Raw genomic sequence first — 27925 nt, 5'->3', positions numbered from 1 at the left:
GAGTCTCACACAGGACCAGGAATTAGAAGACTTGGCTGAGAGGTCTGACTTCTATACTTTTAGCCTCATTGCTTGGACAAGTCATCAGGCTATTCAGAACCCTAGAGTCCTGATCTTTAAAGCAGAGAATGGGTAACAGTGTCAAACTCAGAAATTTGTTGCAAAAAAATCAAAGGAGACGTTGAGCTGTAAAAGTGCTTTGTACACTGCAAAATAAGGTATACATTTGAGGCATCATAATACACCCTATGCCGCATGGTTATTTCCAGCATTATAGTCAGGATCAGGACACTGTGTTTGTAAATTTAGCCTAAGGCCATGGAACAGACTTGGTGTAGTAAGAGAGGGAAATGAATACAGACAGAAAGACATGATGAGGACTTGGCGAGAGTTGCTGGGAAATTTAAAAGTGTAGAAAAGAGAAGGGAGCTTCCACAATTCGAGGACTCCAGATGCAAAAATAAAAGAAAGAAAATCTATTTTTATATGTGCAGACAGTTCTGAGATTTTGGAAAGTGGCTTTAGTCTAGCAGTAACCGAACATTTCTGCCCCTGGGTATAATGAAGATGAATAGCAATAGTGGTGGTCTGTATTTAGTTTTGACTGCAGAAGCCTTCTGTGGGAATTTGCTATTCTGAGATGAGAGGAATGATGTTTAGTCGTTAAAAGCTGGGTCTCTGATCTAACACACATTTATTGTGTGACTTGGACAACTAGTTTAGTTTCTCTGCTCTTCTAAGCTTTTTCCACTAAAATATTCTTCATAGGGTTATCATAAGTATTGAATGCTGTAGTGCACCCTAAATACCTAGACATAAATGTGAAGGATTATCATCACCCAAATCCTTGAGCAAAGGGAGAACTGGTAGTATTCGAAGTATTCAGCCATCCTGGGCATGCAAGATACCTCTAGGTTATAACTGAGATCATATTTGAAGTGGTTCTGTGCTCAAGTGGTTTGAAAAGCACTGAGCAGCATTCTGAGGCTATAATCTCATAAGGCCTTTGCTGTGTTCCAGAAAAGTCCACCCCTGACAAAGGAAATGTATGTGTTGGGGGAAGGGAGAAAGACAAGATATTCTAGCCTTACCATGAGGACCCACCTCTGATGGCTGCTGTCATCTCTCAGTCCCTTGACGTACCTGTCTGGTCTTCCCTTCAGGTGCACTATTGACAACCGGGTCACCCGGGTGGCCTGGCTGAACCGCAGCACCATCCTCTATGCTGGGAATGACAAGTGGTGCCTGGATCCACGCGTGGTCCTCCTGAGCAACACCCAAACGCAGTACAGCATTGAGATCCAGAACGTGGATGTGTATGACGAGGGCCCGTACACCTGCTCGGTGCAGACAGACAACCACCCAAAGACCTCTAGGGTCCACCTCATTGTGCAAGGTAGGTCGGCGGGGCTTGGCGGGGAGATCGGGCTGGCCAGCCTGGAAAGCCTTCAGGTAAGGGTTTTTTCTCTGATGCTCAGCAGAGATGAGTTCTCCTTGTTCTATGCATCTAGGGTCCAGGGCACATTTCTGGTTGTCATTTTGCAGTTAGAAGCTAAATTTTCCAGTCATTTTCATTGAGTTGAACTAGGAATTTTTTTTTTTTTGTCATTTTTGTTCCAATAATATATTTTCTCCGGAAATTATCTTTTAATTATTGCTTTTCTTGACTTTTTTCTCCCCTAAGTTTTAGTGTTTTTTTTTTTCAGATTTCATCCAATTCCAAGATTGTGTTATGTTTAAAACCAGACTTTTAATGCACTTTTGAAAGTACAAGTATGCCATGCCCCCCTCCAGCCTTGAAAGGAAGCAGAGCCAACCAGGATGCACAAATACCTGCTTGTTTCCGGCTCCCTTGCACCTCCTCTCATCTCCCAGCCAGGGGTTTTGGATGCCATTTCTCCCCTGTAATACTGGTGTCTGATTCTCCCTGTTTTGATTCCATCCCAACTCTCCTGGCCTTCTTCTCCTCCCCTGGCTCCTGGCTCGTGAGGCCTTGTATGTTTGTGTGTGTGTGTGTGTGTGTGTGTGTGAGAGAGAGAGAGAGAGAGAGAATATGTGTGTTGGTTCTACTCTCTCAGACCCTGGGAATGGAGCTCATCTCCATTCCCAGGCAGAACCAGTCCTGGGGCATTCAGGCACCACTTAACCTGGTTGAAGGATTCCTAGTTAGTGAGCAAGAGCTGGCATCACACTTGGCCACTTGCTGGCTGTGAGACCTTAAGTGATTACTGTGTCTCGGGGTTCTCTCTCTGTAAAGGGGGTCAGTGTGCGGATTGAATTGTACATGTACTGACATAGAAAACACTTAGAAGAGGACCTGGCACATCCAAGTACTATTTCAGCTGTTGAGTTTTCTTTTCTTTTCTTCTTTTTTAGGACTCTTGTAATTTTTATATATTTTTAGCATCTTTTACAGTGGGCCAGATATCTTATTTTGTGATGTCAGCAGTGTAGTCCCTGAGCAGTGGCATGCCAGACCCAGTGCTGGGGCCCTTTCCCAGGCTGATCCCGGGGCCCCTTCACATGGATGTGCAACTCCAGGGCGACACACTCCTCCCCTAGGGGTTCCTTCCACCAGTCCCCTTGTCGGTGTGTTCAAGAAAAGGGTAAAGAGCTATGGGATGATAGGTTAGAGACAGAATAGGAAGGAAGGCGGCTTGTGAAAGAAGAACTGAAGTGAGCTGGAAGAAGGAAGGGGAGGCCCGCTGTTTGACAGTAGGGGAAGGCGGAACTTGGGTCGTGATCAGCACTGTTGAGTGAGGCAGGGTGAGCAGGACTGAGAGGAGGACACACGAGAACAAGGCGATACTGGACCTGGCTCTGGGCAGAGCGTATGCCAGGGGACATGGGAATCCCTCACGCTGTGGCCCAAGTTTGGTCCTGCCAAGTTTTTATTATATTTTGCTTACTCTTTCTTACCCAAACGAAATTATAATGGCTCTTTAAAAAGTGACTCTATAAATGAATACTTTTTGAACTGATGCATGCAAACAGCATTTTTAAAGAAAATAGAATTGCATAGAAGTAATCAGCGTGTATTACAAAGAGTGGAGTAGGTATTGCCATGTGAGATTTTTGTTTCGGTTTGTGTACATTTTTAAATATAAAATACATTTTTTATTGCGGATAGGGAGACCAAAAATTCTCGAGAATCTGCACTCTGCGGGGAGGGCTGGTGAATGCCGCAGTGCCACCATCTGCATACTCCACCAGGTGGTGCTTTGGAAGCCATTGCTCAGCCCCTCTCCTGTCCTGCCCCAACCCCTGCACCCTTAGTGTTTGAAAAGAATGCCTAGCATTGACAATGAGAGACTGGGAACTAGGAACTATTAGACATTTGCTTTAGGAAGCAGGGCCTTGTGGAACTGGAAAATGGAAGGAATTGTGAAAAGTGCTAATGCCTCCTTGAAAACAGGATCATATTTTTGTCATTTTCTTTGTTCAGCCACCCCCACTCATGCACACCCCCACACCCCTGCCCTGAGCACCTGCCATAATGCCTTATACAAAGTGAACATTTAATAAATGCTTATCCAAGCAAATGGCTAGAATTAGAGCCAGGCGATCTTATATGGACTCCCAGAGAGACGGCTGGGTGTCTGTGGGGGTGAGATGATGGGAGGGGGTAAGAAGATGGAGTCTGCATCAGTCTTCACTCACGTCCATGCTAATGGAAAATGTCTAATCCCCGGCTAGGTGTTTACATCTGTGACTTGGCTGGGTGCCCTCTTCGCATGACACACCACCTCAAGTATTGGAATCTCATCTTGGGCTAATTTTCGAATGCTGATGGGTGTATTGATCTGGAAACAAGCTGGGTTAAAAAAAGGCATTGGTCTTGTACACAGACTCAGCCCAAGCTAATCCGCCGTCGATATGCCTGGACTGAGTATTATCGACACTTTAATGAATAGAGGACCATAGTTTTTTCAGAGCCGAACTGACCCCCTCTTCAAAGCAATCAGACAAACGAAATAGAGCCAGACTCTTGTGTTTCTGTATTGGAAAGAGGATGCACCACCATCCTGGATTACAAAAAAAAAAAAAAAAAATAGAAAGGAAAGAAATATATTTATCTTGGGATCGTTTATTATACTGAACATAAACCCTAATTCCCCCGGCAGAAGCTGACTATCTGGATGTGAAGGTGCTGTTCAGCCCCGAGCGCAATGCTTTTGGAATAAAAGTTGGGCATATTAGGTTTTCAAAATGGTATTATGATCCTTTAAAAAAAGAAATAAAAACAGCAACAACAAAAAGGAACTAAATTGATATTCTGCCCGTGAGTGTGTGTATTTATGTATATGAAGTCAGCTTCATAGCTGAATAAACCCACACAGAAGGAAGGTAATGGCATCTCACAGCATTGCGCAGGCTGCTGCAGGGCTGGGGTGTGTCTTTCCCCTTGCTGTCAAATATCCCATCCACCCACTAGTTCTCTGTACTGGATTTTCTTCCCCTGTGGTCCTGATCCGATATGGTTAGTTCTTGCAGACAGTCATGCCAAGGCGGCCACATGGGGCAAGTCTCTGGGGCAAGCTAGGAGCAAAGCCCATCCTTGGGGAGGAGGGTGACCCTGAAACCAGTGTGGGAGGGAGATGGAGGGGAAGGCAGCAGAAAGGGGGAGACAAGAGAACTGAGCTAAGTAGCTACTTGCCAGGGTGGCTATTTAAAATTAAATTTAAATTAGCTACAACCAAATAACATTTAAGATGTACCTCTTCAGTTGCACTAGCCACACTGAAGTGCTTACGTAGTCAAGCAGGACTGCTGTTCCCTTGCGTTAGTTCATTTTGCATGACTGTAAAGGAATGCCTGAGGCTGGTAATTCACACACACACACACACACACACACACACACACACACACAAGAGGTTTATTTGGCTCATGATTGTGCAGCCTGTACAAGAAGCTTGGCACCAGCATTTGCATCTGGAGAGGGCCTCAGACTGCTTCTATTCATGGCATGTGGTGAAGGGGACCCAGTAAGTGCGGAGATAGCAATGGTGAGAGAAAAAGCCAGAGAGAGCAGGGACGGTGCCAGGCTCCTTTTTACCACCAGCTTTCGAGGAAGCTTATAAAGCAAGAACTCACTTGCCCCACTAACCTGCATTTATCTATTTATACTCCATCCCCATGGCCAGACATCTCCCATTAGGCCCCCACCTCCAATTTTGGCATCAGCTTTCAACATGAGATCTATAGGAACAAACACCCAAACTACTGCACTCCTGTGTTGAACAGTGCAGAGAGAGACCATTTATGGGAACTTCCATTGTAAAAAGCTCTCTTGGGTGGTGCTATAAAGGGTTAGCATTATGAATCAGCAGGTGTTAAAACTAGAATGGCTTTCCATGGCTCGACGGGCTAGGTATATTGTAGAAAGGAGAGTGAAATTTTTGAAAGAGGATGGAAATTTTTAAAAAGATGATGCTCTTTTAAAAACAAGAGAGCATTGTTGAAAAAGATGGAGTAATGGAGTTCCCAGGTTAGCTTCAATTGTTTAAAAAGGTGGAGTAATGGAGTTCCTAGGTTAGCTTAGACAGAGAAGAGTCTGGAGTCCAAGGATGTACCTGTAGGAGAGTAGGCGGAGTTCAAGGGTTGGTTAAGTGTGAGCATGGGGGTGATGACTCCACCAGGACACTGAGATTTCTACCTGTGAGCTCAGGGGAGATGAATACTAACGCGTCTAAAGATCACATGGCAAAACTGATTAATCAGCAGAGAGGAATGAGTTCAGATACCTGGACCTCTAGACTTTGAGATGCCTTGAATACTCCCTTCAAATGTGAAATGTAAGAAATACCACCAGTGGATTTGCATGTCCAGAACATAATCTTCTTGTCCAGAGTTGGGTAAATTCATCTAAAATATATTAGCATTTAGGTCTAATGATTTCCATCTCTTTGACCTTAGGGTTTTCTGCTTAATAAATGTAATTAATAAGTGATTCTCTCTGGAGTCTAGCTGAATATTTTATTCCTCTCACCCTCTTACTCCTGTTACCAAACCAAGCATCCTGTACATCTGAAAAAGCCATACTGCTGTCTCCATTGTTCCCTTGGACAAGGTTACATCTTGGAAAACACAGAGTGGATAAAACACTCAGTGGGAATGAATTGTTTGCCTAATTAAGGACAGCTTGAGAAGACGTCTCAAAGGCCCCATCTGTGAATGGTGGTAGAGCAAAAGTGTGCCATGGTTGTGCGCAGAGTGTTAAGAAAGGTCCTCCGTATCCAAGCATGGAAAGCTGACTTCTCAGTTTTGACTGGTGTACCTGCAGGACTTCACTCTCACTTAGAGACACATTTGCATGACAGAGAACAGTAGAATACAGTGCTTATAAAAACAGGGATATTAGTGTAATAAAAAAATTTTAAAAAGCTTTTAGCCTCTTTATCGGTTTTCCAGGCCCTATCTAGGTTTCTCTTTTGTCACTGGAGTATCTAATCAGCCCCTCCCTTTTGTTTGGTAAAATGAGTTTTCCTATTTCTCATTGGGCAGAATTAATCTGAAAATCCCTGCTATTGTTTGATAGTTAATTACCTGCCTTTGGAGTTGAACAGCTCCAAAGCTCAGGTAAAGAAGGGAAACACAAATGTCTGTGGAATAGGGCAGGAATGAGGGAAAGAAGCCAGGACATTCTGTTCACTTTGTGTGTTAATGTAATTCCAGAAAGGAGGGGACTAGACTAGGGAGATATCCAGTCCAGGCAGCGACTTGCAAATAATGGATGTATGGCCACATCAGCCCCTCATTTACCTTTGATTGTCTCCCTGTTTCTGACTCTGTCTCTTACCCACCTGATATATACAACCTTGTTTCTTTCCAATCCTGAATAATTAGTTGACCTTGTCAAGCAAAGCTTGTTATGATGATTCAGAGAACAGGAATAATAACTTTTAATTTCCAGATACCTACACCCCAGAGACCCCTCCGCACTCTGAATCTGAACTGAAGGAAATTTGAAACACTAAATATCAAAGGAAATAACGTGACCTAATCCTTACTTTGAAAGCAAAGCTTTCTGTCTCTCCAGACATGTCACCCAGAAGGCACCATGCCCTTCCGGCAAGACAAGGCTCCCAGAGAGCTCTGCAGATCCTTGCACCAACACTTGCCATTCAAGCTGAGGCCATGGTAGAGGAAAACATCATGATCCAATTCTAAATAGACTGAAGTCACCTTCTGAGAACATCTGTGTTCTCCAGATGTCAGTAGCCCTGTGTGACAGATAGTGGGGCATACTTATCATCCCAAACTGCTTTCAAATGACCTTTCTTTTTCCAGTCCCATTCAAGAAATAGATGAAAATGTATATTTGGTCTGGTCATAAGACTGTGTATCTAAATTTGATAGAACTTTGAAAAAGTCAGGAAATTAAATTCCACTACAAAATTGGAGCTCTCCTCAAAGCACCCTGGAGAATGACAAGGAAGTAGGGCATTTTACCTGAAATTGATGTGTACTATCTAGACAGCATGCAGACGAGGCAACTCTGTTCTACCTGGTGAGTTTTAAAATTTCCTGAAGCAGTTACTGACAACAGAGGGACAAAAGTTGACAGAAAGGCTAGAGCACATTTCAGTAAACCCATCTGAAGCATTATCTGTCTGCTAAGCCAAGTAGGGCAAAATGTAAAGTCTAAAGTAATCTCAGCAAAATGCCAGAGTAAAAGTCATATTCGTTTAATAATGGCATTTTCTTTTCCTTTTGGTATGGCTAGGAAGGGGTCCTCATGTTCCCTACAGAGTTCGGAAAACTTGGCATCTTTTGCGGAAGAGTAGATAAAGATAGGGTCCCCTGTCTAGCCTTTCACACCCATTCATAGAGAATGGAGCAGAAAGTTTAGATGGTCCTTATTGTTTTACAGCAAGCGCTTACAGAAGTCAGGCAACATCTCTCCAGGTAAGCAGTTCGGGCTCCCATGGGGAGATCTGTAAGCAGCCCCTGAGTTCTTACCCCTCAGGTGCTTTTCCCCAGGGAGTCTGGGCTGCCTCTGAGCGGCCTCAGATTCTAACACCATAGGATTGAGAAACATGGCTCTGATTCCTTCTGGATCTTGATTCTTTCTGCAGCTTCCAAGTGGGAAATGTCATTTATTTTGGGGAAAGGACAAACACCAGATCCTGAATAATCAGCTTTTTCAAGAAATATCCCTTTAGACTCCCATTCCCATATCAGAGTGCTGATTTATTCAAGCTGCACTTGAAGAAAATCTTCTTAATTAAGGGTTGGATGAGGTCTCTTTACGGTCTCATGACCCACCACTACAGATCTGGCTAATCCCGTAATATATCCAGAATTTTCCTCATTACCGTATTCCTGATTTCAGAAGGTCCCTCATACAGAGTGTGTATACAGCAATATCAAGAGCAGCTGACTGGGATGCCATGACTGTTAGGAGAAGATTCTTAGACACTCAAAAGACCCAAAGATTCTGGTCATTCCTCTCTTCTTAATAAAATTAAAGTGCTTCTTAGGGCATGGGGAGTAGTTGATGAGGAAGGTTTCCATCCATCTGTTGTCAGATCGAAGACACTCTACTGACCCTGTTGAATTCCATTTAACAGTATTTTGAAGCCAGGTCCTGGGCTCACAAAGATTCATACAGAGCTCCTGCCCTGTCCAGCAGAGGAGACCACTATACTAACAAGTATCTGTCTTATAAGGTAACAGGGATTCGGATGTTTGAGCATATCAATGCTATGAATACACTGAAATAGAGTGATTGAATTTACCTGAAAGATTAGACAAAACTGCAAAGTTATGTTTCATGAGGGTCTTGAATGGACAGTGGAGTTTTTTTTTAGGGGATCTGGCATCCCAAACAGGAACACTGATGTGTCCAAATCTTGGAAGGCTGAATGTGTATGGTGTGTTGGAGGAAAAGTGAGGACGCTAATGTGGTCACAGGGCAGAGTTCCTGGGGTGAAATCACTCACTATATGGCTAGAAAGGTAGGCTGCATCTCAGTTTCAGGTGAAACCAGATAGGCTTCCAATAGGATTGTTTTTTCTTGTTGTCCTGCTAGAATGCTACTTCTCTTTCTCAAGGAAGTGCATGTTACGTTGTTTTGACAATGGACAAATACTCAAAAGATTGTCAGTGGAAAGGAACATGACAAACACCTAGGTCAATAAATCTTGGGTAGAAAAGAGACATATTGGAAGGAAAGAACATATCCAATCCCAACTGGTTCTATGCCCCTTGCATGGTTAAGACACAAAGGGGAAAGATTGCAAAAGACTTTTCTACCAACAAGTCAATTTTCAAAAGCACTACAATGTATGTCTTACATTTGAATTTGTAATAATGATTCTTCTTCCATAGTATAGTTAAGGTGCATCTCTTTGTGTCCTAGCAAATAGAGGGTGTGGTACTGGATTTTGTGCTGTCATGGTGATGATCATGGCAGAGAGAGTGAGGATGCTGCCGAGGATGCATGACAGCTGCAGGAAGCAGTCCCCAGCCCTCAGGTCCACAGCAGCCTCCTGCCTGAGAGTCCCCATACAAATGAGAAGACCCCCTGTTTCTGATGTCTCCAGGCTAAGTTAGACTTTGAGATGTCACCACTTGGAGTATATGTTAAGACATATTCCTGTTGAATGTCGCCTGTGGTAAATAAATGTCTAACGTTGGTATGAAATCTAATTGGCTTCCGCTAGAGCTTGGCTCAGCAGAGGCATTCACTCCTGGAGTTTTTGGAGCACCACACTTTGCTTTTGAGAGATCTTCATTTCATGTTATTTGAGAAAGAATTTATTGATGCAAAATCAGGGCAGTTTAATTTGGTGGCATGTTTCTTTATGTCTCAATTATATATTCATGTCTTTGTGGTAAACTCAGCTGGTGGGGGGATTAAGAATTCAAAATAGAGGATTTTCACTTGGCAAGTAGTGCTTTCTACTGTGATTAATTGGGAGTCTGCACAATGAACCCGGTGTTGGCTCCGCTGGGGATTTAATAGCTTAGTAGAAAGAAGTAAATTTCAGGATTTAAGAGTTTTGGGTTATAGTCTGAATTTTGATAATTACCTGGAAAAATGATCTCCTTATTTTAGTTATTCCAGATTAGACATTCCCAATCAGATACCTTTTATAGAAGTGTTTTTGTGTCCCATAATTTGATCTGGAGAAAGGCGCCAAGTAGGTGCAGGGAAGCAGAAGGGCACCCCTCATTGTTGTGATCATCTACCAGCCCTAAAGCAGAAGGTGACTACTCAGCAGCACGCCTCATTGTTGTGATCATCTACCAGCCCTAAAGGCTTCCAGGTGCTTACATCCATTTGTCTTTTTCTGTCTTCTTTCTATGGACGCAATCCTCTAGACAGGGAATGCACACATGTCCTGCCGCTGATGTGGGTCCCTGTTCCCAGAAACCTGTCTGGATCGCATCCTGTTTCTCCAGCCTCAGCCGCCTCCACAGAGCTCTATTGCTCCTGGCTTTCCGGCCTTCTGACCTGGTTCTGTTCCTCAGCTCTCTTGCCACCATCTCCTGTGTTCTCACAGTTTCGTTTGGACATGTTTTATGGTGTTCTTATCATCCTAAAACCTGGATTTCACAGAGGGGACCCATGTGCTAACACTGTTCCTCATTCTGAGGGCTAGGCTGGCCAAGCCATTTCTTCCTACTCTGAGAAAGAAAGATGAGAAATTTTGATTATTTTCCCTTTCACACATAAACCATCATGTGTCAAGTCCTGAAATTGAGGTTGGAATGGATACAAAGATGGATGACAGGGGTCCCTACAATGGGGACGTGCAAAGCGGGTGGGGTGCAGGTGGAATGTGGAAGGGCAGCAGCTCTCACAGCTGGCGGAGAGTCCCTGGGCTGAAAGCGATGCCTGCAAGCTTGGGAGCCAGGCTTTGCTGTAGAAAAGCCTTTTGAAATTGAGTAGTGCGGCCCTTCAGCTCCTGACTCTTAGAATGAAAATAGCGGTTCTGGACACCCACTTTGCTCCCCTCCCCCTCATTTCTGCACTTGTGGCCTGAGTGATCTTTTCAAATCCAGATCTGGTGGTTCCTCAGGACTTCTCTTTAGCCAAGAGAGCCAATTCCTTATGAAGGAATTGATAATCCTGGAGGCCAGGCTCCAGGGGACCTCTGCTACTGGTTCATACCGTGCCCTGCCTCACTATTTTCAGTCTAGTGTATTTTTTCTTGTTATTTCTGGTCACAGACCCTTTGAACATTCCCTTCACTCTTCCTGGAATTCTCTTTTGCTTTTCACCCAGTCAGTCCTATTTATCCTTCCGACTTTGACTCAAATGCCATTTCCATAGAGAACTTTCCCAGATCTGCTAACCACTGCCACTCCTACCTCTGCCAGGAGCTAGAGCCTTGCCCTTCTTTCTGGTTCTTGCCACAGTTAAAATGTGGCATTTGTCTGTGTGATTGGCCAATGATGTCAGTTTTCCTGAGGTCAGGGGGCCTGTATGCTTGTGTATTCTGACCCTAGTGCCTGTGATTTAATAGAGCTCAGGGAACATTTGTTGGATAATCGATAAGTAAAGTTTCTTTTTTTACTATATTATAATTATTAAACAAAACGATTCATTTTTTTTCATTACTAGTTGTAGTAGGCTGAATAATGGCAAAACAAAGATATCAGATTCGAATCCCTGGAACCCAGAACTATACTTTGCATGGTAGAGTCTTTACAGATGGGATTAGTTTAGAGATTTGAGATTGGGAAATTGTCCTGGGCCCTAAATGCAATCACATAAATCTTTATGAAAGGGACACAGAGGGAGATGTGATTGGAACACACACAGAGGAGAAGGCAGTGTGAAGACGGGAGCAGAGGGATGTGAAGATGCTGACCCTCAGGGTTACAGCGATGTGGCCACGAGCCAAAGAATGACCGTAGCCGGCAGAAGCCGAGAGAACCAAGGAGCAGACGTCTCTCCAGAGCCTCTGTAGGAATCACAGCCTTCCTGATACCCTGGTTTCAGTGTGGTGAGAGTTATTTTTGGACATCTAGCCTCCAGAATCATCAAAGAATCAATTTCTCTTGTTTGTTAAGCCACTAAACTTATAGAAATGTGTTATAGCAAAAGGAAGAAAATACACCGGCCTTCAATGTTTTGAATCCTTAATGGCTGGAAATAGGAAAAACAAAAATTGATATTTGAAATCTGCCCCAAATTTAGTCTTTGTCACTGTGAGAGATGAAGTAACACTCATCTTTTTCATTATTTCTTTTTAAAAAGAATCTCTTTGGAGATGCACCCTTGTCATGTAAATGCAATGAGACATCAGCTTTTTGTCCTTGGGGTATCTACAGGAGCAGATGGAGTCATCCACATTTCAAAACTAAGATGATACTTTTTGATGTTGAAAATTTCTGTCCCAGGGGCTCTAGGGTATGGAAGCAGGGGAGGAAGGACACCTCCGCCAAATATGGTTTTAATGAGAGGAAACCATTGATGTTGCCTAACATTAGGCTGTGAGATTTGGTTTGTGAATGTGGGACCAGAGTCGAAGATTACAATTGCTAAACATTCTCTTGTTAACTGGGAGAGGGGCCTCGTATTTGTGTTTTATCTCCACTCTGTGTCTCGTAGGCATCTCAAACTGAAAATGTACAACATAGATCTCTTGAATTTTCTAGCCTGCTTTCCCGACCGTCCCCTGACTCCAACCCTAAACCTACCTGCTCCTCCTGGAGTCTTGCCATCTGGTAAATGGCAACTGCATTCTTCCAGTGGCGTATGTGAAAGCTGCAGTCCATCTTCACAGTTGTCCTTTCCCCATACTCTTCCTCAATCCTCAGCATGTCCTGCTAGATTTTCTGAATTTGGAGTTTTATCCAGTCCTGCCTCTTCTGCCCTCTCCCAAGCTGCTGTTACCTCTGTCTGGAGTGTTCCACAGCTTTCTACCTGACAGGCCTGCTTTTTTCATTCTTATTCCCTATCATCTGTTCTCCACGGTCAGTGAAAGCATTTCCGTGCAGGCTTTGTTGTTCCTGATTTAGTCACTTCCTGGCTCACCTCAGGTCCTAACACGCCTACTGCGGTCTAAAAGGTCTTCCTTGGTCCGGCCACCAGTGTCTCCCTGGTCTCCCCTCCGCACACACTCTCTTTTTCTCACCCCATCTTCACTACTTCTTGATACGCCTGTAATACACCCAGGCAGCCTCCTGGCTTCCGGGCCTGAAAGCTCCCTCTGCTGGTGCCCCATGCCAGGTGTCCTTGGGGCTCTCCTTCTTAGGTCTCTGTTCGAGGTCACTTGAGGGCAGAGGCCTTCTTCACCACCTGCATAGAACAGAGCTTCCAACCCCACATCACCACACCCTAGCGCCTTCCTTGCTTGTTTGTTCTTTATAAAACAAGTCAGCTATTGGCATAACAGATATTTCCGTGTTGGAGAGTGGTAGCCTGTTTCACCCTCCAGAACATGCGTGCCATGAGGGTGGGGCTTGGTCTGGAGTGTTCATTGAGAGTGGTAGCCTGTTTCACCCTCCAGAACATGCGTGCCATGAGGGTGGGGCTTGGTCTGGAGTGTTCATTGAGAGTGGTATCCTGTTTCACCCTCCAGAACATGCGTGCCATGAGGGTGGGGCTTGGTCTGGAGTGTTCATTGAGGGTGGTAGCCTGTTTCACCCTCCAGAACATGCGTGCCATGAGGGTGGGGCTTGGTCTGGAGTGTTCATTGAGGGTGGTAGCCTGTTTCACCCTCCAGAACATGCGTGCCATGAGGGTGGGGCTTGGTCTGGAGTGTTCATTGAGGGTGGTAGCCTGTTTCACCCTCCAGAACATGCGTGCCATGAGGGTGGGGCTTGGTCTGGAGTGTTCATTGAGGGTGGTAGCCTGTTTCACCCTCCAGAACATGCGTGCCATGAGGGTGGGGCTTGGTCTGGAGTGTTCATTGAGGGTGGTAGCCTGTTTCACCCTCCAGAACATGCGTGCCATGAGGGTGGGGCTTGGTCTGGAGTGTTCATTGAGGGTGGTAGCCTGTTTCACCCTCCAGAACATGCGTGCCATGAGGGTGGGGCTTGGTCTGGAGTGTTCATTGAGAGTGGTAGCCTGTTTCACCCTCCAGAACATGCGTGCCATGAGGGTGGGGCTTGGTCTGGAGTGTTCATTGAGAGTGGTAGCCTGTTTCACCCTCCAGAACATGCGTGCCATGAGGGTGGGGCTTGGTCTGGAGTGTTCATTGAGAGTGGTAGCCTGTTTCACCCTCCAGAACATGCGTGCCATGAGGGTGGGGCTTGGTCTGGAGTGTTCATTGAGAGTGGTAGCCTGTTTCACCCTCCAGAACATGCGTGCCATGAGGGTGGGGCTTGGTCTGGAGTGTTCATTGAGAGTGGTAGCCTGTTTCACCCTCCAGAACATGGGTGCCATGAGGGTGGGGCTTGGTCTGGAGTGTTCATTGAGAGTGGTAGCCTGTTTCACCCTCCAGAACATGCGTGCCATGAGGGTGGGATTGGTCTGGAGTGTTCATTGAGAGTGGTAGCCTGTTTCACCCTCCAGAACATGCGTGCCATGAGGGTGGGGCTTGGTCTGGAGTGTTCATTGAGAGTGGTAGCCTGTTTCACCCTCCAGAACATGCGTGCCATGAGGGTGGGGCTTGGTCTGGAGTGTTCATTGAGAGTGGTAGCCTGTTTCACCCTCCAGAACATGCGTGCCATGAGGGTGGGGCTTGGTCTGGAGTGTTCATTGAGAGTGGTATCCTGTTTCACCCTCCAGAACATGCGTGCCATGAGGGTGGGGCTTGGTCTGGAGTGTTCATTGTTGTGTTCCAAGTGCCTAGAAAAGGGTCTGGTGCACACTGGGTACTCTGTAAGTATCTGTCACATAAATAAATGAATAAAAACAAAGGCCCGTCATTAAGTGGACTCGATCATTTTTTCTCAGCGTTTGCTCTCTCTTTGCTCAGGCGTGAGAGCTTGAACTTCTCTGTTACTTCTGTCAAAGTTTTGGTCCCTCTAGTCTCAGACCAGGTGACATTCAGCCGAGTTTTGCAGAATGCGTTTTCTTAGCAAGATAAAGAATTGAAGTAGACTGAAGGAACAACGCACACAGCAGGAAGGACTCCGAGAGACCAAAGATGGGTCCCTCCAGGCGGTGGGCTGGACAGAAAACAGGAATGATGGGCCACCCCACAGCCTGGACAGCAGGAGAGGGCCAGATCTCTGCCACCCTCAAGGTGTGGATTTCACTGTGGAGGGGATGGGGAATTATAGGAATGGTTGAACAGGGCAATTAAATGAGTTGTATTTCAGATAGATCTCTGGCATCAGAATGAAGGATGGATTGGAGGGGAGTTTTGCTTCAGGGAGACTGAGAGAGAATGCAAACAAGGCTGAGGTTGTATTATCCTGTGTTCCTGACCGGGAGATGCCCCCTCACCTTGAGGGGCTGGACAAACAGTGCTTTAGAGCAGCCGATCCGTGGCCAGAGAGCACACACACAGGAAGAGCAGGAGGGGTCCCGTGGCCACATGGTTCCAGTTTTCCTGGATGATCCTGTTCCTAAGGGACACATTTATTCTCCATGTGCAGTTGCTATGGGAGTAATTCAATGAAATTTAAAGTTTACACCTTTGTAAAAGTTTCAAGTTTATACATTTACAAATAAGGGAAAAAATGTGCCAGACTTTGTTTCTGTTTGGAATTCTGGGAATATGGCCTTTGGATTATGGACATGAAATCATGTCACCAATAGGAGATAAGGTTTGTGTGAACAACAGGTAAAGCTTGAAATAAGGTAGGATAAGACAGGATAAAGAACCAAGAGAGCCTTTTAAATAGGAGAAGCTATTTAAAAGCAGAAAGGAGAACAGGTTCAGAGGATACCAAAACCGGAGATATCACAGAATGTTTGTCAGACCACTCATTCCGGCTGTCTGCCTTGGAATCTCTGGAGGAACTTTCCAGAAAAAAAAAGAAGAGTGGAGAGCACTCCACAGACCCACCGAACCTGAAGAGCCCAGGTGCAGGCGTGGGTCGGGAATGTCGTGGGGGTAAGATTGGGAATCACAGGCTGGAGCCCAGAGAGTTAAGGCCAGAGGCAGCTGAAGGTCAAACTGGGAACATTTCTTACATCAAATCCTAAATGAGGTTCATGCTGATTAGTAGGAAGTGTGTCAAATAGGTGAGCGGGCGTGTTCCTGGTTTCTAATTACAGTGTGGCTTTCATCTCCCTGAGCTTGTTGCTGCACTGTTGTTCAAATGAAAAATGGGAACCAGGCACGAAGAGGAGCTTCTCCCCTAAGTGGGTCAGCGCAGGCTTATTCCACCTTCTCCCACCTTGTTTTTCTAAAGAGTTACCTGGCTTTGGTCCCTCACTGATACACACTGAGATGTGGCAGCCATTCCTTTGCCCTCTTTGGACAGGGCAGCATGAGGCCCATGTAGGACTGGCAATAAAATAGTCAACAAATTCTTTGTACCTTTTTCTGGGGTTCATATGGCAAATGAATTTTTTGTGTGAAAAAGCTTCCTGTGATTGAGTCAGCCTGGTCAGTCTGGTCGCACAGGTGATAGCTAATGCACCAGGAAGTGTCCTCGAGGGCCAGTCTTGGCCACAGCGGTTCATGAAGCTCATGGCCTGGCAGGGAAGGGGAGCTGAAGCAAGCCCTTCACCCCTCTCCCACCAACACATGAAACGCCTGCCTCACCTTTCAGCCCAGGACCTGCTTGAAGAAAGATGCATATATAGCAATAATCTTCTCTTCCTTCCTTCAGCCATCAAATATTCCGTGAACGTCTACTATGAGCCAGGCATCATGCTACACTCAGGGAGAACACAGATGCCCTACTTACCCCCAAAGAAATAATATGTGGGCGGGTGACTGGAGAAGTCAGTAACTTCTTACAACATAGGGAGAGAGCTGGACTGAGTACCAGGGGCTATGCCAGCACCCAGGGGAGGCCCCTAAAGAAGCCCAGGGACTTTGGAAATGAAGCATTGCCCGGCTGAGAGCTGAGGAGGATCAGCTGGGTGGCATCGGGAAGGTGAAACCTTCTGTACAAAAAATGACAAGTGTGGGGATGGGGCACCGATGAGGGCAGGGTCCGTGTGGAGAAGGAAAAGGCATCCCCCGTGGGCAGTGAGAGAAGGAGGAGGGTGAGAGGAGAGACCCGGGAGGGGAGCCGCAGCAGATGGCCCAGGGCCTGGAAAGCGCTGCCGGTGACTTTGGGATATTTTTTTTTTTTTTTTAATTCTACTTTAAGTTCTAGGGCGCATGTGCACAACGTGCAGGTTTGTCACATATGTATACACGTGCCATGTTGGTGTGCTGCACCCATTAACTCATCATTTACATTAGGTATATCTCCTAACGCTGTCCCTCCCTGCTACCTCCTCCCCACCATAGGGCGCGGGGTGTGACGATCCCCTTCCTGTGTCCAAGGGATATTTCTTAAGGGCAAAAGGAGCCAAGTTAGGGGAGAGCAGACCCAATTCAGGAGAATTCCTCCCTCGGTTTCTGTTTTGAAAAAAGGGTATCTTGGAGCAATGCTGAAACCAAAGGACCTCCGTGGTTCACAGCATTGTGGGATCCTCCCTGCCTGCCTGCCTGCCTGCCCAGGGCTGCCCAGCGGAGGGGACGAGGAGCTGAGCTCCTGTTCTCACACCATCGGTGCCCCTCCAGTGAGGCTTCAGTTGTTGACGGATTCCCCCCACTGGAGTGAGTGCAGCACCCTGTTTAGAAGATCAGCAGCATCAGAAGAGCATAGTGGACACCCTTCTCCCTTTCCATACGCAGTTCTCTTCTTTGCTATTTTCCGCCTAGCTCTTGGAGGCTGTTTCTCATTTGGTCTTTCCAGCAGCTTTTTTTTTTTTTTTCCCGCCCATAAAATGCTCTTTTTGTCATCTTCTGCCTGTTCACCGGTTTTCATCCTTTTTTTCTGTTCTTTTTCATGGTGTGCTGTTTTACTCTCAGGCGCGCTCCTATCAGATCCTCCCATTCTCTCACGCTTCGCCAGCCCCATTCTTCATGTTGACCTTCGGTTCTGGGCACTGTGCACCAGCGCTCATGCGCCCTCCAGTTTCACATTTGCCACAGTCTTCTTCCCCCCAACTTCCTTTGCTTCCTCTCCTCTTCCCCTGGCACCCCCTTGCCGGTCGCCGTCCCTATGTTTTACCCAGTGTCCGCTTTCTTCCCCGTGGGCAGCCCTGTGCACCCAGACTGCCATTCCCTCCTCCCGCAGCTGCCCATCCCCGACCCTTCCTGCTGGGCTGCTTCTCCACCCAAGGGCCCCGTGGGTTCCTCCGACACTCAGAGCCCACATGGCCGTTGTAGAGAGGATAAGATAATCAGATGCACCTTTTTACTTATTTATTTTTTATTTCACTTAATAAGCACATCTTGAAATTGAGCTGCAGTTTCACTCCTAATGTATCATTTCCCTTGGGGAGCCCACATCCAACCCCAGTTGAAATTCTCTCCGTGCACAGTGCAGGGAAGGAAGACGCTAGGTTTCAGGTTTCTTTCTTGAGATCCAAACATGTTACGTCCTAATGGAAAGTGCGTGGGTCTGGGAGTGTGTGTTTGTGAGGGGAGTGTGTAAGTGTGATACTCTGTCCCTTCTGTGATGTGCCTGTGTATAGGAGTGTATTTGTGGTTTCGGGGCAGTGGGTATGTGAGTGTGTATGTGGGGGAAAATGTGTATGTGTTTGTATGTTTATGGGGAGTGTGTATGTGAGTGTGTTTATGTTTGTGTGGGGAGTGTGTAAGTGCTTGTGTATGTGTGAAGAGTGTGCATGTGTTTGTGTTGAGTGTTGATGTGATTGTGTGTGGGGTGTATGTGGGGAGGACTGTGAGTGTGTGTATGTGTTTGTGTGGGGCATGTGTGTATTTGTGGGACATGTGTGTTTTTGTCGAGAGCGTGTATGTGAGTGTTTGTATATGGGAAGTGTGGGTGGGGGGAGTGTGGATGTGTGAGTGTCTGTGTTTGTGCGGGGAGTATGTATGTGAGTGCTTCTGTGTGTTTGTGAGGAGTGTGGATGTGATCGTGTGTGTGTGTGTGTTTGTGGAGCATGTGTGAGTGTGTGTATGTGTTTGTGTGGGGCGTGTGTGTTTGTGGGGCCTGTGTGAGTGTGTGTGTTAGTGTAGGGAGTGTGTATGTGATCGTGTTTGTGTAGGGAGTGTGTATGTGAGTGTGTGTGTTGGGAGGGTGTATGTGACCTTGTGTGTGTGTTTGTGGAGTATGTGTGAGTGTGTGTGGGGGAGGAGGTTTCTGTCTATGAGCACTAGGTGTAATGGACATGTGATACTTAGCCAGAGTGAATGTGAAGACCACAGAGGGAAAAGGGAAGACTAGCTCCTCAAAGGGGCTGATGATTTCCCTAACTCTCCCCTGGTCCACCCTAAGAGAAGGATCAGCTGTGAAAGTACCAATCACCAGAAGTGTGACGGCCACTCCACCAGCCACCTGGAGCCCAGTGGCAGGAGCATCTGCAGAGAGGCCCTACCTGTGATTTGTTCTGGCCCAGCCAGAGGCAAGCATCTCAGGAAAAGGAGATTTTCTGGAAGAGTGCAGCAGTCACATGACAGAATTGTGGGTTGAGTCCCAAGGGTCTGCTCTGGCCCCTCTAGGCCCAGAGGCCTCTTCTGCTCCAGGCTGGGGTCCTTTCCTGGGGCACAATGACTGGGGTGCCCCTAACTGGTCTAGCCATGGGAGATTGTAAACATAGCTTCTCATGTCGCCGAACTTTTAGAGACAACAGTAGGAAAACAGTAGCAGGCAGATTTCATCATGCAATGATAATGCTATTTATATCTATAGCTTATTGAAACCTGATTATGTGGCAGTCAGGAACTAGACGAAGCTCATTATGCATACTATCTCATTTAATGGTCAAACAGCCCTGTGCGATAGATGCTGTCATTTCCCTTCCTTTAGAAATGAGGAGACTGAGTAACCCAAGTAAGGTTACACATTGGTAAGTGGCAGAGCCAGAGTTTGAATTCAGAAATTCACAGCCCACCTCAAACACTACGCTTCCCCTTATAAGCAAAGGATCAGGTTAACCTGACTCCAAGGACTGTATCCCAATAGCAAGCACATGCGTGGGCTCAAATTGTTTTAGAGGTAGAAGCCTCCCTGGAGGCCACCTAGCCGGTGATTCTCAGCTCTACTGCGCGTTGCAGATAGTTGGGGTATTGTTAGGCAATACCAACATTGAGGTCCTCCTCGGAAATTCTGACTCAGTTTACTGGGGTAAGGCCATGGTGTCTTTTTTTTTTTTAACTCCTGGATGTTTCTGTTGTTTACCCATGTTGAGAACCACTGTCCTAATTTTATACATGGGAAAACATGAAACTGAAGAGGTTAGCTGGCTTATCCAAGGCCATGCTGCTGGTTAAGTGCAGTAGCAAGGACTAATCCGAGCTCTCCCACCTCTCCTGTAGGGCTCCTTCTCTTGCCCGTGATGAAAGACAAATCTTGTCTTATGTGTGTGAGGAAACAAAATACAATATGGTGGGTAAGAATTTGGACTGAAACACCAACTGGGTTGGAAACATCGCTGTGTAATCTTGGGTTTTATGTGTTCTCTGGCTTTGTTTTTTTTTCCATCTGTAAAATGAGGATATAATAAATCCTGTCTGGCGGGATTCTTGTAAGGTGATAACATGAGATGATACCATAAAAAAGTGCCATAATCTAGCCCAGCATATGGTGATTGTTTTTGCTGTGGGGAAAGAACCATCCGTTAAACATCAGCCTCACTGGGCGATCTCAGATGGCGATCATCAGTAATACCAACTTTGGATTTTCAAAAGTAGTACACAAGTAAAGAATCCATGTCTTTCTTAGACTATGAACTCATTGCGGATGATGGGTGCTATGTAAATGCACTCTGCACAAGGTGACATCAGCAAACTCAGCAATGATTGCTGATGGAATGTCTGGCCATTGGTCTGGCTGAGGTAGAACCAGCATCTAAATCTATTACCATGTTGTTCCTCTAACTTGTTGTCACAAATGGGGACGCTTGATGTTCTTCTGCAAGTTCTTCTCAATCTCATCACTAAGGCAGATGTGAAGACCTTCATCATGCTGCTCACAGGCACAGCTCTGACCCTGTGAACTCCCAAGGCCTGTTCTCTGTGGGGTGATTTACATCAGGAGACATTATTGTCTCCGTCACTGGTTTCAATACCATCCAACAAAGATGCCATGGAGATTGGAGCTTACTCTCTTAAGGATATTGTCCCTCAGCACATGCAACTGCTACTCTTCCTGAGTTTCCCCTTGCCTCCTTGGACTCTGTCTAATTGGCTGTTTTATTCTCAGCTCCCCCTCCCCTGTTGGCCTACACATAGTCTTCTGTTATTCTCACTTAGGCTACGTGCTGTCCAGTGACCCACCCAGGCCCAGGACTTTACCTGCAGTGCTTTTACCCATGATAGCGATATCTTTATTTCCAACACCAGCAAAGCTACATTTGTAGGAAACTAATGGAATCTCCTTTCAAAAGTGGCACAATGTATTCAGAATTAAACAAATCATCTTGCCCCACCTCCCTTACCACCCCAAATTCCTCTTGTTTCTGTATCAGCAACCTTGGAGTGGTAAAACCCAGTTCTCAAGATAGAGAACTAGAGGTCATCCTTGATTTGTCCCTTTCCATAGTACTCCTCGTTCAGTCATTTGCTGCTATACATGCCCGTCACTCATGATTCCCCATCTTTGCTGTCATGGTCTTGCTTCAGCCGTTTATCCCATTTACCTAACTCATTGCCTTCCTACAGTCTCTGTCCTCCACTGTGCATCCTGTGTCACATGGTCACACTAAAATAAGAGCAAACATTTATTGGGTCCTTTCCATGTGACAGGTACTAGGCTTAACTTACAGAATCTCATTTAAATCTCCCAACAATCATAGGTAGTAGATATGAGTGTGATATGAACCCTTTTAGTGAGGAAACTGAGGCTTAGGGGGGTTTAAGTCTTGCTGAAGATCATCCAAATAAAAGATGGGGCTTGAACCCTTATCTGCTATTGAATGAAGCCTGACTGTGGAGCTGTTCCCTCTCTAAGAGGCTGAGCTCTCTCTCCTTTCTCAAAAGCATCCCTCTGCTAAGTGCTGCTTCTTGCAGAGGCTTTCTTCTTTTATTTCTTTTTGGGCTCTCCTGTTTCCTTGGAAATGTTGATTTCATTGCATTTTCCTAATATTTCATGCTTAAATTTAATTTATTTGGTGCTATTGTACAGTGCCTTGAGCACCTGAGAGGAAGCGAGAGTTTTATAAATAAAATAATTATTACAGCTTGCTCTGATGGCAGCCCCTGAGCTATTTAGTAGGTATATCAATTACTCTCAGTGTTGAAAATTTTCACCTAAAGCCCTTTATGGCCCAAGTTTTCCTTGGCTTTTAATGCTGTATCCTGCTTGTAGTTTTGACACAATCTTGTAGCACTTTTCTTTACTATCCCCATCAGAAGTGAACAGACAGCAGCTCAGCAAAAGTGCCATATAATGTATTCTAGAGAACATGACCTAGTTTTCTCAACCTGTTTGAATCACTTAGTTCCAGGTGTCATTTACTAGACCTATTATGTCAGTTTTGCAGTGAGTCAGCCCTCCTTGCCCACCTCATGGTCTCTATGAGTGAGACCTCATTATCTATTAGTCTGTTGCAGAAACCTCACCCACGATAATCTGGAGATGGGTATGAATTAATCACAACACTATTTGGCACCCAGGATTTCAGGGTTCTAAACTACAAGGCTTATGCAGACAAAATGTTTGTCAAAATCTTGAAAGGAAGTGAAGCCCCAACACATGCAGTAGGGTGAGTGGATTAGAGAGTGCAGTGTAGCAATCTCTGTAATGAAATTCCGTTTTCCTGCAGCTCAGAATGCTATGCAATCCACATAGTAATTAGAGAGAACTGAAGTAATTTTGCATTCCTGGACGCAGTATTCTCAAGATGCATTAATCAGTCAGTGGCAATTTGCATTCCTACTAAGCGCAAGCCACTGTTCAATGTGCTGCTTGTGCTAAATTGGCCCATTCCTCCACAGTTCCTCCTTTCATGATGAGTGAGTCTGGTACATGTCATAAGGTTCCACCTCTCGGGAATACACCTAAATGTGGCACTGACCATCATTCCTAGCATTATGGCTACTTTCTGGATCCTGCCTGCCTCACAGTCTCATAGCACATCACTAGCAAGAGATGTGAGAGGACCATTGTCGTCTATTTAGTGTTTTTAGAGGCATGTTGAAGAATTCAGAGGATAAACCAATGGCCAAGCTAAGATTTCTCCCTGGACATCTCCCACTCATGCAGTTATACCTGAGCTGGCTTCTCTCACTTCCATCGTGGCATGTTTTTTCATTCTACTTTAAAAAATACACTTTATGGCCAGGCGCGGTGGCTCAAGCCTGTAATCCCAGCACTTTGGGAGGCCGAGACGGGCGGATCACGAGGTCAGGAGATCGAGACCATCCTGGCTAACACGGTGAAACCCCGTCTCTACTAAAAATACAAAAACTAGCCGGGCGAGGTGGTGGGCGCCTGTAGTCCCAGCTACTCCGGAGGCTGAGGCAGGAGAATGGCGTGAACCCAGGAGGCGGAGCTTGCAGTGAGCTGAGATCTGGCCACTGCACTCCAGCCTGGGCAACAGAGCGAGACTCCGCCTCAAAAAAAAAAAAAATACACTTTATTCTATCCTGTTTTACTCTATTCTATCTTATTCATTCATTCAATAAAAATGAACTTAGCGCTTGCTGTATGCCAGTTATATGACTGGCATGTACGATGATGGGCAACATTGACATTGTTCTTTATTTTTTGGAGCTTGAGTTCTTCTCTTCTTTTTGTTTTTAAGCATTTTTTATTTGTTTGTAGAGATGGGATCTTGTTAGGCTGGTCTTCAACTCCTCAAGTGATTTTCCTGTCTCAGCTGCCTGAGGTGCTGGGACTGCAGGTGTGAGTCACCATGCCAAGTTTTCTGTTCCTCTCATCTTGATTTGCCTCCCTCTCAAAATTCTACTCTCTTTGTAATCTGTAGTTGTATTAAGGATTTCTAAAGAAGTTTCCTCATTAACCAGAAACAATACACTGTGCTGTCTCCATTTTGTGTTTTTTAGCAAACAAATGGGAGTAGCCAATCTGTCCATTACAAATGAGTTCATTCCCATTCAAGCGAGGGCTGTCACGCACCTTGCCTGAGGCTTCTTATGTTATGAGCAACATATTGGCTTCAGTTGTCTGTACTTTGTCCTAGCTGCACCGAGAGTCTTAGACAAAGGAAAGGCACAATGACTCAAAATAATTTATTGTGTTATATATAGTAGTCATGCATAGTTCCAGTGACAGGGAACACAATGAGCTTGTTCAAGGTGGATATGTGTAACCCTCTCTCTGGGCCAGGTAGAGGTTGTTAGATGTCTAACAACTATTCTTCCCCTTACCCAGATACGAATCTGAAACAAACTACAACCCAGATATCCGGACCAGAAAGAAACAGATAGGATGAAGCCTGTTCTGCCCACAAAGGGAAGAATAACTTCCAGTGAAAAGCGACTAACTGGAAATACTTTACATTGCTGTAGAGAGTGCAGCGTAGAGAACTAGCTAATGAAATTCCGTTTTCCTGCAGGTCAAAAATGCTTTGTGATCCACGTAGTCATCAGAGGACCCAAGTAATTTTGCATTCCTGGACCCAGTATTCACAAGATACGTTAATCAGTCGGTGACAATTAGCATTCCTACTATTAGCAAGCCACTGTGCAAGACACTGCTTGTGCTAAATATGTCTATTGAACCACACTTCATTTGATGATGGGTGAGGCCCCTACAACTCATCAGATGCTACCTTGCAGAAATACATCTAAAGAGGGCAAATCCTAGGCCTATTCTTTTCCTCTCATTTCTCCAAATAGCTTGTGAACCTAGATGGCCTTCTTGCCTGGATAAGGACAATCCTGGATTGCTGGTTAAAGGTTGATTTGGTCCATTTGCCTCTACTCTATTAGGTATCTCATATCACTTTCATTGTAATTCTGTGTTAGCCCTTTAATAAAAATGGCCAAAAAGCCCACAAGATAACAGAATAGGAATCAATGAGTCCTGCAATTGTCTGCATGCCAGATTCTCCCGTCAGCCTGGCCTCCAATCCATCCTGCCAACTCAACCTCCTCTGGGACTGAGACGTTTGAAAACGGTGCAGCAGCCTCATCTCCCGGGCAGTGTTTTTCTCCATCATTTGCTTTATTAAATATTGATTTTCTGTTGCATTATTAAACCTTAAGTCCAGAGCATAAATTCTGGGCTGATACTTTAGTCTGGCTCTTCTCATTTTTTTTGGCTTTTAGAACTGATTTTCAGGCCAGCTCTCCTGGGGAATCTTTAAGTCAACTTAGGGCCAGAGACAAACCTGCCTGTAGGAAAGGGAGGAGCCCGGAGTTGAGAAGGAGCTTGCCTTGCCAGTGCACTATAAATAAGGCTGCGCCTCTGTCAAGCAGATCTTCACTTTACACTTGTCTTAGACACAGAGGCTTATGCTCCCTGGGATTCAGGTTATAGTGCAAGGAAGGACTTTCGGATTCCCACCACCAAAACTATTGAGTAGGCAAATGGTGTGCAGAACTGATTTTAGAGTCAGACATCACAGAGCTCTCCAGATGGTATCAAACTCATTATCCATCCACCCCTTCCTCCTTCTTTTTGTTTCTAATATTCCTAGGATTTGAGTCATAATCACACAGGCATTTGGATTTCCACTTACTTTGGGCCTCTGGTTCATTCTTATTTTCTCTTACTCTCTCTTCTCTCTAAGGGCCAGTGGTTGAGTAATCAGCTGTTGCCATCCATTGTAGGATGGAGCATCACACACTTTATGGAAGTCTTTCTGAGAGATCCAGACATTCCCAAACAGTCATATTAGCCAGAGTGATATCTAGGTTTACTTTTTTACTTTTTTACTTTTTTACTTTTTTTTTTTTTTTTTTGAGATGGAGTCTCGCTCTGTCACCCAGGCCGGAGTGCAGTGGCGGGATCTCAGCTCACTGCAACCTCAAGCAATTCTCCTGCCTCAGCCTCCCGTGTAGCTGAGACTACAGGCGCTCACCTCCACGCCTGGCTGAGTTTTTGTTTTTAGTAGAGACGGAGTTTCACCGTGTTAGCCAGGATGGTCTCGATCCCTGAGCTCGTGATCCACCCTCATTGGCCTCCCAAAGTGCTGGGATTACAGGTGTGAACCACTGTGCCTGGCCAAGTTTTTACTTTTTGAATAGCTTCTTACACTAGCACTATCATTGGCTGAGGCTAGGGTTGGTGATTTTAAAGACAAGAAGCAGAATAGTGACAGACAAGCATGAGAAAAGAAATGCAAGTCGACATGTATGGAGTTTCTCTGGCAGGACTGTGCTGTGTTGCTGTCTACATGGATGTTTGCAGAGAGCCGTGCCTATCTGACTTCCGTTCATCTCATCTTTCTATTCAGTTCATCCCATCTTTCTTTCTCCTCAGTTTTCCCATCTTTGCCTATTAGCTCCTGCATCTCCAGAAATCTAGTGTTAGGAAGTTATTCCAGGACCTAGCAGAGCCTCTGTTTAGGAAAATAGTGAATTTGATTAGCTCTTCACTCTGGGATGGAGAGGGAGCACAGGTAGCTTATGGGGCCACAGAAACCAGCAGCTGCCAACCTTCAGATGCTGTGGGCCAAGTGCTGACTGAGCCTGGACAGCCACATCAGGTGCTGTGGAAAATGATTCTTGGGAAATATTTGACAGAAACAGTGTGAACATCAAAGTGGAAAAATCTGTGTCCTTCATTTTTACCAATACTCTTCTTGTCACCAATACCCATAGGCCTATGGTATTCTTTTAGAGATGTTCTCTAAAGAATAAGAGATATTCTCTTTAAGGTCATGGGGATTCCAGATCATAGATCTTCCTCCAATTCCGTTTCTAAAGCCTGATTCCCTCTATAATAGGTATATGGCTAGGGTGTATCTACCATTTATTTGAACACTGTCAGTGATGAGCAACTATCTACCTATTAATCTAGATCTTACTTCCTTTAGAAAAGCTCTATTAGATGCACATATACACCTGTATCCCTCTAACATCCACCTCTTGGTTACTTCTGTATACACATCGGATATACTTCTGTATATCATATAGGATAAGCTGAATCTTTTGTAGTGATAAAAAGTCCTTGGCATTTAATTAAGAGCTATGAATTTTGAATCTTACTCTCTATGTAAATGTCTACAAGTTATAGGTCAAAATGGCTGAATATTGGCACTTGCATATGTTTCAATCTAATATTTAATCTCTCAGAGCTCCAGCTTTCTCATTTACAGGAGCTTGAATATAACCACTCATTAGTTTATTGTGAGTGAGTGGGAATTGAAATTAGGCAAAATACCTAGCATTGGAAAGCATTTGATTTTTTTAAAAAAAATTCAATTTATCAATTTAACAAATATTTGCTAAACTCTTATTCTGTGTCAGGTACTGTGGCAGGTGTTGGGAATAGGAAAATGAGTGATAAATAGTCCTTGACCTCATGATGGGGATTGCAGTATTTGAAGATGCCCATTTCAGCCCTTAAGTCTTCTCTTCTTCCGGTAAGTAAATAGAGCATCGTATCACCTACATTTGCAAGTATCACCTACAAATGAGCTTTGTACTCAGCTCATTAAGTTGTAATTATCTCTTTACCCAAAATATATACATTTTGGGGTGCAAGAATCATTCACTAAATGTCGCATATTTTTCTTAGTAAATTCTGGTTGTTGGATATGTTTATAGTTCTTCATCTTTCCTTGTGTGAAAGATTCTAGTGTCTTCACTTATCTCTTCAGATGTTAGCTGACTTTTCCCCAGGGCAGCACAAGCTCACAGAGGTCAAACAAGCGTGAGCGTGCTGACTTCCATTCAGTCACCTCTGCATGTCCTGCTACTGATCCTTTATCTCCTGTCTTAATCTGCCCAGGCTGCTATAACAAAAT

General features: G+C 45.1%; 1 protein-coding gene across 4 annotated transcripts in view; it reads left to right on the top strand.

Annotated features, from left to right (window-relative positions):
* The window catches only part of NTM (neurotrimin), a 973960-nt gene that overhangs the window by 775849 nt on the left and 170186 nt on the right, over positions 1-27925 (top strand). For all 4 annotated transcript variants that reach the window (XM_030918742.1, XM_030918743.1, XM_030918744.1 and 1 more), the window contains one exon: positions 1164-1396. In XM_030918742.1, the coding sequence (XP_030774602.1) occupies positions 1164-1396 (233 nt within the window). The remainder of the gene's footprint in view (positions 1-1163; positions 1397-27925) is intronic.

This window comes from Rhinopithecus roxellana, chromosome 15 (genome assembly GCF_007565055.1).
Source record: "Rhinopithecus roxellana isolate Shanxi Qingling chromosome 15, ASM756505v1, whole genome shotgun sequence".
Taxonomy (NCBI): Eukaryota; Metazoa; Chordata; class Mammalia; order Primates; family Cercopithecidae; genus Rhinopithecus; species Rhinopithecus roxellana.
The sequence above is the reverse complement of the archived record's forward strand: the minus strand, read 5'-3'. Positions and strand labels throughout refer to the sequence as shown.